Below are 21,306 nucleotides of genomic sequence, written 5' to 3'. Positions count from 1 at the left end.
CATTGAGAGATGGACAGCACAGCTGCTAAAGCAGGGCTCACATGCTTGCTGGGAGAGATGCTAGTGCTTTCCAGTTAGCCATGGTGCCAGAGCAGCCCCTGAGTTTGTGCTGGCCCCACACACAGGTGTTTCAGCTCCTGCTCAACTTCATCACAGCCATCTTCCTCTTCCTCTGAAGAGCATGCGGTGGCTGCCACATGGGCTCACCTGCCCTCGCCGCCTTGGGTTCTCATGAGAGTCTGGAGGCACAGCATCAGTTCCAGCTTGTGGGACTGGCTTGTCATAGGGCAGTGGGACGACCAGCAGTGGGTCCGGAAGGGGGCTGGTTCTCTGCCATCTTTCAGGAATGAGCTGACAGAAGCTGCTGTGAGGGCTTGTTGAAGAGCATCCTGTGACTCTGCCACTTACCAGCTCTGTTTCCTACAACAGGGTTTCCAGGGCTCCCTGCAGCTTTAAGAACAGCCAGAGGCAGGGACCATTGGGATTGCTGTGGACAGGACTACCCCTTGGGCATCTGGCCAATGCTCTGGAGAACTTCTCTGTCAACAGAAGCACCCCCCCCACCCCCGGAATGTCAATACTGACTTTCTAACGACAGAGATCTGTTGAGAGAGGTGGTCTGCCTCATGGGGGAAGGGCAGAACTCTGCCAACAGAAGTGCCACGTTCTGTCAATTTACTGTCAACAGCATGCATTTGAAATGCGGGCACTCCGCGAGTTTTGTTGACAAAACTCTTAGTGTAGACGTAGCCTAAAGGGAGACAGAAATAATCCTTTCCTAGCTGAAAAGTTCTTTCACCCTACTCTTATCCTATCAGAATGCTGAGTGAATATTGTTAGTTTCTTTGACAAAGACTTATTTTCTCTCTTCTTAGGAAAGTTTTCTGCAGCTATTTTTAGGATGGGGAAGGATGGGGAAATACTTTCCAAACATACACAAATGTTAAAACTGGTCAGTCCCTTGCAGAAAAAGATTCAAACTTGTTAATGTGAATTCTAAACCCAATGCAAAATAATCCCCAAATTGCTGCAGACTTGTCCTGCTTGCACATTGGGGCATAAGAATTTGCTTGGCAAAATAGAAAAAATAGTGACAGCCTGTGGGAAAACAAAATGAGCTGTAAAATCCTGAATAACAGGTTGTATATTAAGAATGGCAGTTCAGCCAGGCACTGCCAATAGAAACAATAATGATGATGGAAAGCGTGCTTCCATTATGTACACAACTTTTAATGTTGCAGTGCCATAAACAGTAACTGAAATTTATTCATTGCGGTTGCAGTTTTGCTTAAACTCACATAGAAAATATTAGCCACCTCTCTTTTTTCCATCAAATTCTATAGCTAGCATTGCAGGTGTGTGTTAAGATATTTGTGTTCACTTTCAACAGACACTTGCTGCCCGAAAGTCTGGTATATCCCTGGTCATGGTCATCCGGACTTCCATAAACAATGAAGAAATGGTAAGTGCTTTTCAGTTGTGTTCATTTCAATAATTAAGAAATCTTTACAGAGCTATTTGAACATTTGTTATTAATGCAATGCAAAAGATGAGGATGATGTAAATTTTGTTCAGTCTTGATTAGCCATTTTTATTATAGTAATGCTGTTTATTTGTATATTTTTCTGGTTGCACCAACATGCTTTTCTTTATATAAGTGCTTGGTGTTCTACACGTTGCATGAACATGCAGAAAGACATGCTTCCAACAGGTAATTTTACAGTTTAAAATATTGCAAATCTTGGAGGTAAGGGGCATCTAAATTTACCATTTGCCTCTCACAAACCCAGGGATTTTTGCCTTCATTAGAGGAGAATAAATAAGGAAATCTAAATCAGGTTCTTATGGTCATATATTTATGTTAAAATAATGAATGACCCATTATTTTAATATTCCTCATATGTAGTTTGGTCCAGAGCCAGCCCAGTGGATTCCAGCCAGTGGACAGGGCCCAAGGCAGCTTGCTAACAGCGAGGCCCAGCCAATGGGCGGTGGATGCTGAAATCAATTGAAGTGTGGGCTCCCAAGGTTGTGGGGCCCAAGGCAACTGCCTTGCTCACCTTGCCCTAAGGCTGGGCCTGGTTTGCTCTAGTATATTGGTTCCTAATATATTGGTCTAAGCATCTGGTATGGAAAAACTGGATTCCTTGATCAAGCCTCTTCAGAAGCCATCCAGCCTTTTATCATTCCAGGATAAAATAGACTGATTTCTGTGCCATTTATTGTGTGAGGACTTTCAGATGAGACCAGGACTAGGTTTTAAAAGGGCTCTGCCTGGTGGGGCCTAGGAGGAGTAACTCTGTATGCTGCCATTCCCCTTTCCTATTGGCCTGGATCTGCATACATCACTGCTAGCAGTGCTTGCCAGCAGGCTCCTTCAGGCCAGGAACTGTGGCCAATAGGAGCAGCGGGGATCATGCCTGCAAGCCCAGGGCTGGTATGAGACACCTGTTTCTCTCTCAGAGCTGTGCCGGATAAGCACTCAAATCCCCTGCCCACTCCTGCTCAGACCCCCTCATCAAATTTTATTGCCATTGTGGGGTGGTTTGGTATTTGAGAGGTTGAATGGCCAGTTGATGTGGGTCCCTGAAAATCTTTTTTGACAGTGAGGTGCAGGGTCTGTGGCTTGAGGGCCACTTGAACCATTCCCCCCAGGCGGTAACCAAGTGCCGCAATTCGTGGCCGCCAGGGGAGACTTTCCCCTGATGACAGCTAGACCCCAGTGTCCTTGTTGTGGCAGGAGGTGTGGAGGGGGCCAGTTGAGGTAGTCCCCCTGGGTGGCCACAAGCCCCCTCAATTCCTAGCAGCCTGGGGAGACTTCCCCCTGGCAACAGCAACTCCCTGGAAATAGTTTTTTTGGGGGGGCAGTTAAAGCAGTCCCTCCAGGTGGCAGCAAGCCCCTGAAAATCTTATCCACTGGGGGAGACTTCCCTCCAGCAGCAGCCAGGCCCCAAAAATATTTTTGTTGGGGGATCAGTTGAAGGAGTCACACACATCCCCGCCCCCCGGGTGGCTGCAAGCCCCTGAAAATCTTAGCCGCTGTGGGAGACATCCCCCCCCAGTGTCAGCAATGTGCACAAGCCAGGACATGGTGCTGTCTGGCGGCATGGTCAGCATCGAACGGTAGGCACGTCCTTTTATTGGGTCGGGGGCTAGCCATGTGATGTGGTTGGGAGCAGGAAAGACCCTGACTGTGGGGGGCGGGGCGAGGGCGGGCTGCACAAATGTACACTGCTGAGAAGAAGTTTCTTGGCCTCTTATGTAAGCACAAGCCCCGCAACAGCTTTGCTGCCACATGGTGTGGTGGGGCAGTGGCTGGCACCAGGCAGCACATAAAAAATACGAAGTGCTCAGCTAGCAGAGATAGAGACAGAACCACAAACTCTGTGGTGGGGCTATTTGTAATGGGTGGATGCACTCACAGCACTAACATCAAAGAAAGAAAGACGTTTCTCAGCCTCTCATACAAACATGACCCCACAACCATGGGCTTTCTGGTTCTGAATTGAAATTCCCAGTCTTCCTGTTACCTAACTCCTGCGCACCTGGAGAGCAGCAGAGATGGAAGCAGATGCAGCGGAGCACCGTGGGGCATTGTGGGGTACATATGGGACATCTCTGGAGGCTAATAAATTCACGTTTAAGACATGGTGCTTCCACACTGGCCTTTATTTGAACTTATAAATTCAAACTTGATGCTACATCCAGCTGGTTCCTATGAGATGATATCTATATTAGTGCTACCTAAGTCGAGCTAATTGTATTTACACTGAAGACAGTCACATTGTACTATTGAACTAACTGTCTTGAATTCGATTTTGGCTCGTAGAGTAGATGTAGCCTTTTTCTCATTAGATGTTCCCAAATTCATTTTGCCAGCTTTTTGTTTTGTTTTGAAGCTACCGTAGATGCTCCCTCTAGAGAACTATAAGGAGCAAGTTCTACAGCTGACATTTATTTTTGACAAATGCAAGATGATCCAGAATGGAAGAACTGATTTTAACCACACTGCTGGATTCTGAATTAACTGTAACCACTCAGGGGGAAAAAGGGGGTCCTGCAGACAGCTCAATAAAAACATCTGCTCTATATAAGTCAGCAGTCAGAAAAGTTAATACAGTATCAATATGCATAAGGAATAGGATGGAAAATAATACTGCATATATTAGAAGGCTGTGTTATGCCTTGAACTTAATAACTGTTTGCAGTTCCAGTCAGCCCATTTCAATCAATACATTTCAGGCATAGAGCCTGAAAACAAACAGGAACAATTACAAGCATAGGAAGACATCTGCATGATGAGAAGATGAAAAGATTAAGCCCGATGGTTTTAGGAAGAAGAGAAGTTATAGGAGGCTTTCATATGATAGTTATTATAATGAATGGTATAGAGAAGGCAAACTGGGCACATCTAGGGGGCATAGGATAAAACTGAATAGCAACAAATTTAAAAGTTGGCAAAAGGATATACCTTCCTACCCAATGTATAAGTAACTAGTGAAACCCACTGTCACATGGTATCAATGAGAATGAGAGCTTAGCCGGGCTGAAACAAGGACCAGACATGTACATGAATAGTGGGAACATCCAGTTACAGACAGGCTGAAAGGTAATGGAAGTAAACCCTCAGGCTTTAGTGCACAAGATATCTATTAGCTGAAGAGCAGGTTATCCCCTTACAGGGTTTTACAACTACCGCTGAGGTGTATGGTACTGACCACAGTTTGAGGCAGGATACTGGGCCTGCTGGAGAGCTGGTTTGATTCAGAAAATTTCAGCATCTCACTTTCAGCTGATGATTTCCGCACAGAATGAATTGCTACCAACCTCCCATAAATTAAATTCTGGGGATTGACTGTATAAGGATTACTGTCCCATGTGTGTGCTATATAATTATGGTATGTAGACTATGCATGTAGGCTGAGGCCTGATTCACCAGAGCACTTATGCATGTGCTTAATGTTGTTCCCTTCACTAGGACTTAATCATGTGCTTAAAGTTAAAGTATAAATTTAACTGCTTTACTGAACCCCATAGAACCATAAAGCTACAGGTCTGTCAGAAATCACTGGTGCTCAAAATATTGCTAATTGGAAGCATAACTATTTGTTTTTGTCCTTTCATGAAAAGTAATGGAAAGTACGAAAACGTGAAATAATGCTTGAGTGAAATTATCTTCAATAAGGAGAATAGAAAGATAATTTTTCTGTTCTGGAGGATTTTCCTATACATCAACAATATTTAGATATTGCTGTGACTGGAGCTCTATAAATATACACAATTGATTAGTAGAGAATACTATTACAGATGAAAGCATTCTGAGGATCAGATAATAAGGTATATATAATTATCCTTTTGTGGCATGTTAAATAGCAGAGAAGTCATTGAATTCTTGTTATTGTTTAGCAAGAAGCTGCATTACCAAACACATGCACAAATATCATTCATAATGTTATAATGTCTTTTACTAAATATGAGTAAATTCATTTTTAATTTCAAAGACACAACTTTTGTAAAGCAGTTATTCAGACAAATTTTTTTAAACGTTTGACTTTTATATAATAATCTGATGTAAAACAACAAAAAACAAAACATGGGTTACTGGCTTTTGTGCTATTTCTGTATGGTGTGTTTCTTTCAAGGACTACTACAGTTTAATTTGATTTCTTTACATGGTGCTATGGTCCAAATCTTGCAAATGAAATATATATTAATGGAATTTTGTAAGGTAAAAGGTAGGACAGGATTTGCACCGAGGGACTAATCAGATTATATAGGTATTATAGTAATAAAACTGCAAAGGAAGTTTCAAAGAGTTGGTCTTTTCTGTGAATTGTGATTAATCAACACTACTGTATACATTTAATCTGTGATGTTCTTGAAGTTTTCTTTTTAACCTCAGTGCCTGTAAAAGGCACATTCCAGAAATAGCAGAAGGAGAAGGCATGGAACATGTGTTTTAGCGATCATAGCCAGCAGAGGAGCTCCTAGTTATTCTCTATCTACCAATGAAAGTTAGGGCAGCTTTAAAGGAACTACCACCTGAAAGAAGACCTGACCCAGGCAGGGCGGCATAGAAAAATTTTGTAGAGACACTTCCTTAACTGCTTTGCACTGCGCTGTCCCACCTGTACCAACATTTTCAGTCACAGCTATTCATTCCAATTGTTTTCTGTGTTCATTTACTGAGGTTCACACTCCATAGTCTCCTAAGAGTCCTAGAATTATTTAGATCACATGGGTTTGAACCAGAGCTGCCTTTCTGCCCAGTTTTGCACAGCAAGGCTGCATATTGTACCAATTACCATGAGGATGCAACAAGTAACTTATTTAAGTTTCCATGGTCATTTATTATTGCCTATATTTGTATCATAGTAACAATTCAAGATCCACAACTGGTGCTTGGGTCCCATCCTGTTTGGCAATGTACTAACACAAAAGCAGCCTTGGATCCAGAAAAGTTTCAGGAAATACTTTAGACAATGTGTGGCAGGCAAACAGGGGAAGGGAAGAGGAGTCAGAAGTATAATAGAGAAAAGTGTGATGGCATAAATTAGTCAAAACAGCTGTCTCAGTGGCCACAGCTGATTATCTGGCTAACCTATACCAGACACCAGTGTCTCTGACTTGTAGACATCACCTAAGTTTCAGGGAGAAATTAAAATAAAGACAGGTTATATATTTTCAGTTGCGGGTGGGGCGTTTTATCTAAGCATAATGGAAGAAGCACATAAAGTGTTTCTGGGAAAAACAAGCAATCAAGGCTTGTTTAAATGGCAGAGTGAAGGCTGGGGCTCAATCTCACAATGAAAAATTAGATTTTTGAAAGGCAGAGTAAGTCTCCAGGTTGGAAAGCTTGCATTGGCAAGCAGGGAACAGAGACATGAAGAGAGAGAAAGGTGACTTCTTTCAGTTACTTTGGCATAACTCATTATTTGGTTCAAGTAATGAGGTGTTTGTTTTTTTTAAATTAACCTTGCCTCCATAGCTGCTAAAAATGGTCACCGCTTCCTTGATGTCCATGAAGCTAGGCTGATTAATGACAGCTAGGGAGCTGACCCAAAGAATTTAATACAGAATTGTATCCCTGCTTCAAGATTCACCAGGGAGTGAGACTTCATCAGCCAGTAATCATGTGTGTGTGTGTAAACAAGAGAGAGGGAGAACTATGAAATATATGTCTCAGATTATGAGTTAGTCAGCTCATGAATATTAAGTGCCCCCCCACAGCTGGTGATGTTTTTTTTCTTCTGAGACATTATGTGATGGTATTGACTGTGCAGCTGTCTTGTTACTAGAAGTCTATATATGTGCTCCTGAAAATATGGGACTATTTATTATTGTCAACATTTTCCCACATTTAAGGGCAATATGTATATCCAACCTCACGAGCCCTAAAAACATCTTCCCATCTTGCTTCATTCTAAATGCTAACCCCCTCTTGCTTACAGAGCTACTCTTCTCAGAATTCAGGCGGGTGTAAGTAGATTAAATATGTGAAAGTGTCAACAAAAACTTAAATTCATATGGTGAAGTGAAAAGCGCTTCAGCTCCAATCCTCCTGATCACTTCTTTGAGCCACATTTAATACGTAGCTTTAATATTAAAATGTTTTTTCCCTTTCCTTCCCAGCCACAGAATCTTACCTTGTCCCACTTCCAGACCCTCAGCTCTTTCTCACGGTACATTTTCACAAGCAAACCAGCAGGATAGCTGTCTCTGAGATGAGTGCTCCTCCTTCACAGTAGAGTTACTTAACTTATTTAGAAGCAGACAAGATTATAATGCTTAGTAGTATGCTGTCAGGCAGATACATTTAATCAAAGAAGCAGAGTTGGAGCCTGATCCTGTGTAGTGCTGAGCATTACTTGAGACCCATGGAACTGCCTCTATTCTCATGGAAATCAGTGAAACTAAGGAGCACTCAGTACCTAACAAAACTGAAGTTAGCATACAAAGCTGAGTAAATTTAATAGCAAGGGGTGTTTTATATGGAAACCATAGCGTTTTATGCCCTTATTTTATAAACAAGCCTGCCGGGCAAGATCATCAGTGTTAACTGGCTTTTGGCACTAATGAGCTTGATCTCAGCTTCTTTGCTCTGCTAATTATCGTGTTGTTGATCATTTTTGACCAGAGGTGGTCATGAGCAGCAAAATTTGGATGTTGATCCAAAGCTGCCCAAAATCTGTGTTCATTTTTGGAGTTTGATTTGGAAACACTCCTAACTCATAAAATAAGAGTGGTACACTCAGTACTGTGGGAAAACTGCCAAAACTGGAACTCATGAAACATTCCTTCTTCAGCCGGATGGGAAGATAATGCAGAAATGGGATTTAAGAGAAGTCACTTTCTACATAATAGAGATACATTCCATGCAATGTGTATAGTCAGACAAGTCCCTGTAGGAAGCATATAAATATTCAGGAGCCCTATATTTAAGGTAATTGCTTAAAATGTATTTGCAAATGTAATGCTAATGATTTTTTTCCATCTCTGCCATCAAGATGAAAAAAATGAATTATATTGGACTCTATGTTGAAAATATAATTGACTGATTGAATATACCTTAATGCTGCTGTTGATATAATCAGTTAAATGAGATCATCTAGGAAACCTGCTCTTGAAAGTAAGAGGTGACATGAGTAAAATTAGTTTTTTGCTGAGGAATGTGTTATTTGATTTCAAATTTCATATTCTGCAAAGTTGTGATGTATTTTATGAGGATTTTAACAGTAGTTCACTCATGTGAAAGAACATTGAAATCTAAGATGCCTTTTATTGATTTTTTCCTCATCCCTTCCAACAGAAAATGCATGTTTTCAAAAAGACATTGCAGGCTCTAATCTATCCAATGTCATCAACCACTCCCCATAACTTCGAAGTGTGGACAGCTACAACTCCCACCTACTGTTACGAATGCGAAGGTCTCCTTTGGGGCATAGCCAGGCAAGGCATGAGATGCACTGAATGTGGTGTCAAATGTCATGAGAAGTGCCAAGACCTCCTAAATGCTGACTGTTTGCAAAGTGAGTATTTTGTGGCAGCTGACTTTTCACAATGCTTCATGCTTCATGCTTTTGACATACTGTATGTGCTGGCAGGTACCCACTGAAGTAAAGGGCCGGAGCCTCACTTGGTGAAATCAGTAGAACTGTGCTTATTTACATGAAATAAGGACTCTCTCTGAGTGGCCACAGTAAAAAGTTGTTAATTGTAATCATTGGGATTAAAAATTGGGGAACTGAGGCTGCTTCTACACATGCTACCTCCTGGAGGAGGTGACATGGTAATGAGGCAATTTGAAGCAGGCTTATGAAGCGCTAACGTGCATATTCAGCTCCTCATCAGAGTAATGGCAGCCATGCGAATTTCAAAGTGCAGACTTTAAATTGCAGATGGACTGTGTAGATGAAGGCAGCTTCAAAATAAGCGCCCCACTTCAACATTCCCTTACTCACACAAAACTAGATCAGAGTAAGGGAATGTCTAAATGGGGCACTTATCTCGAAGCTACCCCCATCTACACTGTCAATCTCCAATTTGAAGTCTGCACTTTGAAACTTGAATGGCTGCAATTACGCTAATGAGGCACTGAATTTGCTCATTAGCACCTCATTAGCCTGCTTCATATTACCACATTACCATGCCACCTCTGATGGGAGGTGGCATGTGTAGAAGCAGCCTGAGTCACAAGTTTACCCAATTAAGGCTTAATCAATTTTCCCCTTTGTGCTATTTCAGACAGAATTATTGTCACTTATAGTGTCTGGAGGTATATATATGTCAGACAAATAGTAATTGACAAGACAAAATTGGTAAATGGTACCAAGTTACCACTGTTTTTTTCATCTTACATGATAGTCCTCACCTTCTCAGAACCCTATGTCTGGTCCTTCAGTCTTGTTCTTCAGTTTCTCATCTGGTGTTTCTATAGTTATGATATTGCAGATTACTTAATCTTTATTTAAAGGAATTTTAGCACATTAACCCACATATTACACATGCACAAACTTCAGTTATCCAACATCTTCTTTTTTCCTGGTGGTTTTGCAGTTTCTGGGTCATGATTTTGTGCCAACCTGCCTTGGCTTTTCCCAGAAAAGGGCGGGGAATGGTATTTCTCATTACCTATTTCTATATCTTTTACTTACATCTTCCAGCATGACATAACTTTATTCTGTTAGCAATGATATATTAAGAAGATTAGCAACGCTATGTAAAAGAAGAACTGGGAAAAGTACACATATTCCAGCAAGGGCTTACCTTAATTGTTACCTCATCTGTCCTCATTTTCTATACACAAAGCAGATCATTAAAATATGGCTATCAAAGTTCTTAATCTTTCTATTAACCATTCTTACTTTTATATTTCAGTGTTATAAATCAGTATATGTTACTCTGTGCTGCCCTGAATCTATTAGAAAGGTAGTGAGGATATGGAAAATGAGTGTTTTTTAATTTCAACACGTTGTGATATTTTTTCATTCAAAGTCCAGTTTTACTTGTGACTTGCTACTAAAAAAAAATCATTTGAAATTTTCCTGTGAATGTATTTTGGACTGTAACTCAATTTTAGGAAACTGATATTCTGTTGCTTGCATTTGTAGCCCAACAGAAATAAATACTTATGTATGCACCAGCGGTAAAGATGCAGGAGTTCTCCCATTGAGAAATCTGTTGTTTGGAGTAGATCTAATGAAAGAATTTTAATGAATACATGTGGCCTGATATAATAAATATTACACATCAGTTAGGTGGATTTTCCATCAACTTGATCCGCAAAAGTACAGAGTGTAATTAAAAGTGCAGACCTCTTTAAAAGTCTCTCTGCTGCAGTGTCTCTGGGAGAAAGACAAAAAAGCAAAAAGCAAAAAACAAAATAAGGCTGTCAGTTTCTGGCTCCCCACCACAGGAGGGAAATTGACCAGTGCTTCTGGGCCTGGCTCTGGGCTACCTGCCACAGCAAGGAAGGGGGACCCATCCCAACTTATGGAAATTTTGACTTAGGTTTGGTTGCTCAGTCATGCAACCTATGCATAAGTCAGAGGTTTACTGTATCTGCAGTCAACTTTCCTTAGTGTAGACATAGCCATAGGTATGCTTTTCTAGCTTTACAACAGCCAGATATTCCATCAGGGGAATTGAATTGTCATGGCCAGATGCACAGACTCAAAGAGGCCATAGCGTAATGGAGAATTTGCAAATCAAACTGTACCTAACATTGGTTCCACATTATGGTTGAATCTGAACTAGGTACAGTCTTGAATGACATCGTGAGTGGATCTACACTTGCCCCCAACTTCGAAGGGGGCATGTTAATCAGGGTGACAGGAGATTACTAATAATTCTCCTTGGCGGCAACTTCAAAATGTTAAATGTCGAAGTGTCGTCATGTGTGTAGCAGATACAGTAAACCCCCAACTTAGAAGTGCCCACAGCTACACGCATGCCGGCACTTCAAAGTTTGACACTTCAAAGTTGCCGCAGGGGACAATTACCCTGATGAAGTGCTTCGTATTCACTGCAGCACTTTCATTAGTAATCTCCCACCGCCCTGATCAACATGCCCCTGGCAAAGTTGGGGGTAAGTATAGACAAGCCCCGTGTTGCTAGTATACTTTAAACATGATAAAAAGAGGGCTCGTTTGGGTTTTTTTGTGTTGAAAGTCATATTATAAGATGATGCATTATGGTATAGAGTAGGGCTGCTGCTAGCATTGTTTTCAAGTTTCAGCGATGTTTGATGTGAACAGGATACTAACAAATATGTCTTTTAAGAAGCATGCATAACTTCTATTTTCTTGGCAGTATGTGACCTAAGGAGTGTGCATACTGGTTAATATACAGCAAGTGTCAGATGCTGTCTAGTCTCATTTGACCAGTTGATGTATTTGATTCCAGCAACATTTCAAGACTCCATCTAAAATAATTAATTATGTATCAGGCCATTGATCTCTTTCAGCTCTGTGTAGTAATTTCATGTAGTAGGTCTTTTGGGAATCACTTGGTTTGTACTGCTCTGGATTGCAAGCATAAAAATGAAACAGAGTTGCTGTCACATCATGCTGCTTGCAACACAAAATGTGCAAGTAATGTGTCAACTATCAGAGAAAGAACCAGCAACCATAAGCTGCCGTACATAACACGTTAGCTTGCCTCTTTTTCCATTGTTGTTAATATTAGATCCAGATCACACCCTCCCACAGAAAAATCCAAAGGAATAGGGCAAAGTCCACAAACTGCACTTCATGGAATTTTTCCAAGATTGTTCCATTAGGAGTGTGGGGTTTGCCTCCTAAGAGAATGGCAGGGTTTTTTGCACCATAACTTGCAGATTTTGGGAGGTCCATATGCATCTTCATCACGCATCTGGAGAGAGTGATGGACAAGATCAAGGAAGAGGTGGAAAGGGTATTTGTGCACAGAAAAAGAATTAACAACTTGAGGTTCACAGATGATATAGTTATCATTGAAGAAGATGAGGAGAAGCTATCGAATATGGTGCAGGTGCCAAACGAAGAAGGGAAGTAGTATGGATGGATTATGAATATGGATAAAACAAAAACAATGGTATTTGGAGATAAGGAAATAGGAAGGAAGATTGGTGTTGATGGTATTGAACTAGAAAATGCAGAGAAGTTCACATATCTGGGGAGCAACATAACACATGATCTACACTGTAAGAAGGAAATAGTCACTAGAATAGTGGAAAGCAGGAACGAGTTGGAAGATGACAGATAAGATCTGGGAAGGCAAAGTGATTAGCTTAGGAACGAAGATGAGCATCTTGAAACGTGTATTCAGCAGTATGTTATACGGATGTGAGACATGGGTGATAATGGAAGATTCGAAAAGAAGAATATTGGTGTTTGAAAGGAGTTGTTATACAAACATGCTGAGAATAGGACAGATGCAGAAAGTCACCAATGAGGAATTATATAGAAAGATAAAGCCGAAAGAGAACCTGCTGCAGAAGAGTATAAAAACACAAGCTACAACTCTTTGGGCATATTTGGAGAATGAACAATGAATAGAAAATCAAGGCCCTGGTATCTGGCATAATGGACGGTTTGAAAAGGAGAGGCAGACCCCACAGAGAATGGGTAGATGATATAATAGATTGGTGCAGAGCTAGTCTATAGAAATTAAGCCACTGTACACTGGGCAGGGAGAGATGGAAAGGAATAGTGAGAAAGGCATCAGACACCAACAGGCGCTGAGCCCATGGTTATTGATGATGAGAATGACAATGTGGATCTCAGCACATCTAAAAGGCCTATCCCATCTGCACCTGTTTCAGGGAATCTTGTACAGCTGAGTTTGGAGTTCTGATGCCAGTAGTTTCCCCTGCTTCTAAAATCCCCATCCTCTTCCAAGGCACTGCAAGGACATAAAGAGCACTGGGAACAATAGTCATATCCTACAAATACTATGTGTGGATCTTAGGTGCTGAGTAGATTTGTCCTCCTTGTTCAGAAAGAAGGTATTACTAGAAGGTTTAGTGCTTCTTTTCCTTCTTGGAAGAGGAAAATCTTCTATGTGTAGCTCTGGGAAGGCAGAGGCAACATGTTCTCATCCATTGTTCAGAAGCATTTTTAGCTTACATAAGAAAAAAAATCCTAGCAGAGCAGATTCGCTCCTTTGTCAGAACGAATGTGCACTCAGAACATTTCAATTTAACTTTATTTGAAGTAAAATATTGCGGTGGGCATTATAGATTAAATGGGTGCTTGCACCATCTTCTTGACTTGTTGCCTTTCATGACACCCCCTTTTGCTTGTAAGAATGCATAGCCGCCAGCTCTGTGGATGCTCCAGGGCTGGAGCACCTACAGGGAAAAATTAGTGTGTGCAGAGCACCCAATGGCAGCCAAGCTCCCTCACTCCCACCCTGCCGCCATGTCTCTCACCCACTGGAGACCCCACTGTGACCCACTGTTGACCTTCCAGCCCTTCTGGAGCACCACAAACAGCAAATTTATGGGAGGGAGTGGGAGGAGCAGGCACAGAGTGTGCTCGGAGGAAAGTGTAGGGGGTGGGAAGAAGCAGAGTGGGATCTTGTGGGGAAGGGTTGAAATAGAGGTGAGGTGGGCAGGACTGGGGAAAAGGGTGGAATGAGGACAGAACAGAGACGGGAAGAGGGCAGAGGCTTGTGGGAAGGGAGGGAAATAAAGTTGGAGCTGGGGTGGAGAAGGAGATGAGCCACCCCCAAGCTAGAGGGGAAGTCAGTGCCTATGGAAGGATGCCTATTATTGGTAGCCAAGATGCCGCCTCCTCTTTTACCAAATGTCTTCTGTTAATCCATCTCTTCCCGAAAGACCCCTGACAGCAATGACCCCTGCCCATTCTATGCCTTTTCTGAATTCTGCTTCTGGGCCTCAGAGTTGGCCTAGAAACTTGAAGTGACATTGATCTTAATTTCTTTGGTATGGTCACCAGTTCTACGACACCACATAGGATAATAGTGACGTTATGCAGTGATGCCTCAAATCCAGCCATCACTGATTTTGAGTGAGCTCAGATCTGAACTTTCTGTCTTGTGTCCATTTATAGATATCTGTACAGTAGCAACTGAGAACTGGCTGATATGCCTTGAAGGGAGAATAAATGTAGACCAATCTAAGATTCAGCCACCAAATATTAATCCTCTTGCAAATTTTGCCCACTTGATCCAGAGAGCTTGGTAGGGAGATTGGCCACAGAGACTTTTCCTTGAGAATCAACTTAAGTACTAAAACAAATTTGCTGTCACTTTTTATATGGTGGGAAATAACATTTCAATCAGTAAGGCTATTGGTGTGCTTCAAATTAAGCATGTTTCAGGGCTCTTTCTGTATCATGCCACAGGGTTGATTCACTGCTATGGCACCTTATATAACCCCAGAGGCACTGAGACAACGAGCAAGAGAGAGTTAAATCTCTGCTCCACAGCCTTAGCTGAGAGACACCTGGCTTTTAGCTCATGCAGTAGAGCACATGACCTTAGCCCATAAAGTTGCAGGTTTCTTCTCTCCTGCCCACAACCTAGATTGGTCCACCTTACAATGGGACAAACCAGACAGTCTCTGCACCAAAGGATGAATGGCCATAAACCTGACATCTGGCATTAGAATACGCATAAATCTATAGGGGAACACTTTAACCTCCCTGAACATTCAATAATGGAGTTAAAATATCTGTTCTTTTACAAAAAATATCCATTCTTCTCTAAAAGATTTTTGTACCACAAGATTACAGAGAGAGACATCTGAATTGGAATTTATTTACAAATTTGACACATTTACTCTGGGACTGAACAGAGATCTTAACTATCTTGTGCAATACAAGGGCAATTCCACCACTTTGATATTCACAGGAATGGGACACATCCTACTTTGCTTCATTAACTGGTCCTGTTAGTGACAGCTAACCTTTTTTCCCCTTCTTCCTCCTCCTTCCCACTCCCCATTATGTGATATAACCCCTGGATTCCGTTTTTCCACTCCATTTTTTTTTATCAGAGGAAATGACTTGACTTGACTTGACTTACTTCTCTTAAACCCTTGAACTCTGGATGGAGCATAGGTCATATACAAGTCTCCTCCACTTCACTCTGTTTTAGGACAGAACTAGCTGACTCCAGGAGTACCCCAGTTGTTGTCTTTTAATCTCAGTAGATCTTCTCCACATTGTCCAAGATCTTCCTCTTTTGCATTTTTCTTGTGGGTTCCATTTGAGAGCTTGACAGACTATGCTGGATGATGGTTGTCTGTGAGTGTGGTCCAGCCATCCCCACTTTCTTTTTCTTCTTTTGAACATCACGTGGTTCTTGTCCTGCTCTGTTCCAACGCTCATTTGTGACAAAGTCTTGCCATCCGATGTGAAGGATGTACCTCAGGCATGTGTTTATGACTGTCTGTAGCTTATAATTTGGAGAGTTTTTAGTATGCCAGGTCTCACATCCATAGAAGAGTACTCTCTTCACATTTGTGTTGAGGATCCGCAGTTTTGTCTTGACAGGTATTATTTGTGAACTTCTTATGGGACAAAGAGTCTTGAATGCAGCTCTTGCTTTTCCTGTCCTGGCATTAATATCCTTGTCTGTTCCTCCATCTCTGCCCATCATAGAGGACTGTGTGTCATTTGTTAACACCACAGTCACAAATGCACAAACATTTGGTATACTTGATTTTTAACAATTACACCTGGTACAAGCTTCTAGAATTAGACTGTAGTTATAATAATAGTCTTGTCTTGTCTTTTTTTTTTTTTTTTACATAAACTGTCAATCTGTCATTTTATTTCCTAGATTTTAAGGTCAGAAGGCACCACCCAGTCTGTTGTGAAATACAGTATAGGCCATATAAAGTAGCATTTCCAAGCACATTCAAGGGACTTAAGATTACAAATTCCATTGACTTTCAATGAAGAGTTGGTATGCTGTTCCACCAGTTAATTACCCTCAGGCCATGTCTACATTACAGAAATAACTTCAAAGTTGCTTACTTTGAAGTACAACTTTGAAGTTGAGTGTCTACACACACTCTACTTTGAAGTTAAACTTCAAAGTAGGGCACTACTCCATTCCCAGGAATGGAGTTAGGACTTCAAAGTTGGCTCCTGTCTTTGAGGTTAAGTTTGAATTAAGGGAAAACATACGTAGACCCTCTGCAGACTACTTCAAAGTAGTGCCTAACTTCGAAGTTAGTTCCTAGCATAGACACACTCTCACTGCTTAAACTTGACTTCACTTTCCAGCCATTTTCTCTTGTTATGGCTTTGTCTTCTTGATTAGAGAGCTTTCTAGCCTCAGAAATCTTCTCCCTATGTGAGTTGTTATGAACCCTAATGAAGATGCCCCTTAACCTTTCTATTAGCTAATGAGAGTGAGTCCTTTAATCTCCAGTTGTTGTGGGAAGGCCTGTTTTTCCCACCACAAATCATCCTTGCAGCTCTGTACTAAATCCTCCCCAGTTTCCAACATCTTTTTAAAAATTGTGGATATGAGAGTGGGCTGTGGCATTAGTCAGAAGAGGGAGTTCAGTGCTTAGAGCATGGGCCTTGTAAACCAGTCATTGTGAGTTTGAATATTGTTGGAGCTGCAAATGTATTTCACGGAAACAGCTTTCATGTGCTTAGGGACAGGTTAGATAAACATCAGTCAGGGATGATAGAGATGGTGATAGGTCCTGCTGTGAATACAGGGGACTGGACTGGATGACCTCTAACGGTCCCTTCCAGTTCTATGGTTCTTTTCCATTAATGTGGGTCTCACCAGTGCCAAATACAGTAAACGCTGTCTTAACCAGCAATCTATCATCTGGAAGTCTAAAAAAACCCAACATTTTAACCATAAGTAAATTTTAGTTACATCTTCCATAGGTACAGTATAATGAAAGTAAATACAAATTGATACAGCAAATATGGTATAAGTTTGCAGTGTACAATACTATGGTTGTTGGTAAGTAAAGTATTTTACATACTTTTTTTTTTGTTTCTTAATATTTAATCTTTTTCTTTAGTGTTATGCATTGCTAGGTATACCTCTCTATTACCCAGAATATTTAAATATCTGGCAACCTCCCAGTCCCAGGGCTGCTGAATAAGAGTTTACTGCATACGGCGGTAATAACACCTGTCCAATCCATCATACATACAAAACTGTGTTAGTGAGGTGTTTTGTTGTTTGTTTTGCCACAGCATCACACTGGGACCTAGTGTTCAGTTCATACTTATGCCATATGCATCAGCATGCTGTCTAAGCACTTGATAAAATCATGAAACTAACAATAGGCACCCACATCTAAGATAAAGTGTATTCCACTATGGAGTCGCTCCTTCCTCTTCTAGGTCAGATATGAACAGTTTTGCACAACACCTACAATGTAAGCTATAGGTATAAAAATTAAATCCATGTAAAAGATACAGTCTTGGATATTTTGAGCCCTGCAGATCAATTGTGGGTTCTGTGAGTACCCAAATATCAATTTTGGCTGCCCAGATGTAGGTCCAAGTCCTCAAATACAGGCTTTGAACATTCTACTGTGCATTTGAAAACTAGGTTCTTACACAATATATCTTTTAGGTTCAAAAGAAATGTTAAAGTTTCATAAGTGACATGCAATCACTCAGAAAAGAAAATCTTAAATTTCTTTCTGAATTCAGTGCCAATTCCATGCTGCTTTTTGCTGGTGTGTATGTGTGTGTGTGAGAGGCGGCTATAATTAGCAATCCTATACAATGAAAGGCCAAAGCCTCAGCAGATCTGACCTTAGTGGAGCCATGCCCATACATAATCTGTGAATTTGGCCTAGGGTTTCTCTTTAGCACCCTGCCAGACAATCTGGCTAACTGACAATCTGATGCTATGATGGACTGTTTTATGAGCTGTACATTTTGGTTTTATATAATGCTTTCTAGTGTGGATTACTGCCTGCTAGAAGGGGGTTTAGATAACCAGTGCAGGAAGGTCATTATACCAGAATGATCCTAGAAGGGTTAAAATACAAAATCAATTATCTTTATTCATTAAGCTTCTCACCTTCACCAAGATGATGATTTTAGAAGTAGGTACAGTATAAGTCAGAATTAATCTCTGACAATGTTGGGTTGGGTGGGGGGCTTGTTAATCTTATTGAACAACGTAGCCTATTGTATTCTTTAAATGACTTACATCAATAATGCATGGACAGGGCTGTTGATGGACTGGTAGTATCACATGATGTAAGAGTAGTTTCATTAGATTCTACAATACGGCTTGGCAATTGCAAATTTGTGATAGTTAATCTATATGTCCAATTTTATCTGGATTGCCTGGAAAATAAGCATGAGTTTCTACAGTGATTCACTACTGCCACCTTAAATTTATCCATGATTTATTATTACATCCCAATGATTTTCCTAGTCTGTGCTTATTAATGAAAGACATTGACAGATAATGGTACGTGTTGCTTTGATGTCTAGCAAAAAAGACAAGTAAGGTCAAAGTTGAATATTCATCATGTTGTTGAAGCACTTCAAGAGTCATCTTTCACCTCCTCTATAAAATCTGAAATCACTTGAGGTCTCTCCAGCTGGCTTTTTGTTTTCTATTGGCACTTAACTGTTGTGTGCTTAAGGATTATTTTTCCAAGAACGTCTAATTTTTTCAGTTGGAAATCTTTGATCACTGGAATTTTATTCTTCATCATTCAAAAACCACATATTTATCAGTACCAGCCACAGAGGTTTTCGTGGATTCTCAAGCTATAGAAAACATAGAAGATTATGCTGCTGTGTCACGTATGCCATGGAATTCAGCCTCTGGCATTCCCCTCTCAACCCAGCCATTGCCTTTCCAACCTTGTGCAGTGGATCAAATCAAGCCTCCCATTTGCCCATAAATGTATCTGTGTCTTTGCTGCTCTGTAAGTGCCTAACATCTTTCAAGCACAATATGTATAATAAATAATAAACAGAGGATTCACCCTAAAGATTAGATAAGACTCCAGTGTGGTTCCCATGCTGACAGAAAACCCTTCCCTAGCTGTTGTATGGATAGTCTCTTCTTGAGTCATGACAGCCTGAGAGAAATTTAATGAAAAATACTGAAATAAAAGAGTAGCATCTGATGGCATTGTGGATGAGGAATTGTCTTCCAGCACAGTAAGCACAGAGCTAGAACTCCTGAATTTTAATTGCAGAGCAAATGACTTAACCTCATTTTGTTTTAGTTTTGCCTATTGTAACAATAAAAGTAATGATACCTTATGTACTTCCATGTATTCCTCAAGTATTGTGTGAGGAAGGGTAATTAGATAATACAGGTCCTCCCTCGTCCAGCACCCTCAGGACCTGAGCCATCATGAACAAGGGAATTTGCCAGACAAGGGGAGGTCCCCTGCCCCCGCCCCCTCTCAGTCCTAGTGCCCCCCTTACTGCAGCTGGCTACTGCTGGGCTGATACTGCCAGCCTGACCCTGCATGGCTGCGGATCCAGCCCCAGCTGGGAAAAGCCCCAGCCAGGCTGCTGGCTCCAGCCCCAGCTCCCACACAGGAAACCAGGCAGCCAGCTCCAGCCCTGGCCAGGGAGCCAGCACAAGCCCCTGCGGGCTGTTGGCTCCAGGCTGGGGAACCCACACAGGAAGCTGGATGGGATGCCAGCTCCAGGTAGGGAACTGGCACAGGAAGCTGATTCCTCTGCTGGGGAGCTGGCGCCACAAACAGAAACCCCTGGTTTCCCCTGCACAAGACAGCCAGCCCCTTTATCAGCGGGCTCCTGCCTGCCCTTCTCATAGCAGCCTCTCAGGCGGGGATCTCTAATTCAGTAGCATCCATTGTCTTGCCAGATGACAGTTGCTGCCAGATGAGAGCACTCCAGGTTTGAGAGGTGCAACCTGGAGTTACACATAGTTTGGAAATGTCAAAAGAGCCGTGCAGCTGTGAATGGTCTTTCTGATGGTGCTGCCCTGAGTTACAGAAAATACTGAAAGAGTTCCTTATGACGGACAACCAGTTTATATGGCAGATCTGACCACCGAAGATCAGAAATTGAAAAACAAACAAAAATGGCTGCAAACATGGTCTTTGGTATTTGATTTGCATGCAGGGAATGTTCTCACAAATTAGCCTATTGCCCTAGGTAACTAAATAATGTGACACCTTTTTTGCAATGTTCTATACATTTTTTCTTATGCTAATTATATCTGGGCTGGTATAGCATATGGTAATATAACCTCATGTATTTACCTCAGGCAAACATGGCATAATGTTAAGGGCTTCCAGGATACTTTTACTTCAATAAACCTTTTTTCCTGCAGCTTGGAAAATGGACAGGTCTCCCCAGCCAGCACAGAGCCAGAGTTAGGTGGCTTTTCAGAGATGTGCACAAAGCTGTATGATAAATACCTATAGACAATTATTTGCTACATTTAATAAATATACTCGTAATTTGGCTCCATCATATTCATTGTATTTTCCGTTATCCAGTGCAGGGTGCAACCATTTCCTGTGCTTCAACCAGTGTATTAATTTCTAAGTGCCTGTAGCTAAAACTGGCTATGGAGGAGAGGTTTGTGGGCTGCGGGCTATAAAAAGCCTGAATAAATTACTTGCTTCATTGCACAGGCACCCACATTTTCTGGTTTTGAGAAACTTTTAATCCTCTATTTTAAGCAGCTTTGTCAGTTTAAGTGTACCTGAAATAGGATTGCTCACAGTTGCCAGCAGGATTAGACTGAGAGTTCTAAATTATGCTGCCCAGGTTGGAGTGAGGTCTGTTGTTAGGTTACATGGGTTATTCCCGCCTGGGCCTTTATGAAAACAAAGCATACCTCTCAGGTGGAGAG

General features: G+C 41.4%; 1 protein-coding gene across 2 annotated transcripts in view; it reads left to right on the top strand.

Moving 5' to 3' along the window:
* UNC13C (unc-13 homolog C) overlaps nucleotides 1–21,306 on the top strand; it is a 425,720-nt gene that overhangs the window by 116,272 nt on the left and 288,142 nt on the right. For both annotated transcript variants that reach the window (XM_075006542.1, XM_075006543.1), the window contains 2 exons: nucleotides 1,391–1,462; nucleotides 8,810–9,029. In XM_075006542.1, coding sequence (XP_074862643.1) covers nucleotides 1,391–1,462; nucleotides 8,810–9,029 — 292 coding nt within the window. The remainder of the gene's footprint in view (nucleotides 1–1,390; nucleotides 1,463–8,809; nucleotides 9,030–21,306) is intronic.

The sequence above is a fragment of the Carettochelys insculpta genome, chromosome 12, assembly GCF_033958435.1.
Source record: "Carettochelys insculpta isolate YL-2023 chromosome 12, ASM3395843v1, whole genome shotgun sequence".
Lineage (NCBI taxonomy): Eukaryota > Metazoa > Chordata > Testudines > Carettochelyidae > Carettochelys > Carettochelys insculpta.
Note: the sequence above shows the minus strand (reverse complement) of the source record. Positions and strands in the feature narration are given on the sequence as shown.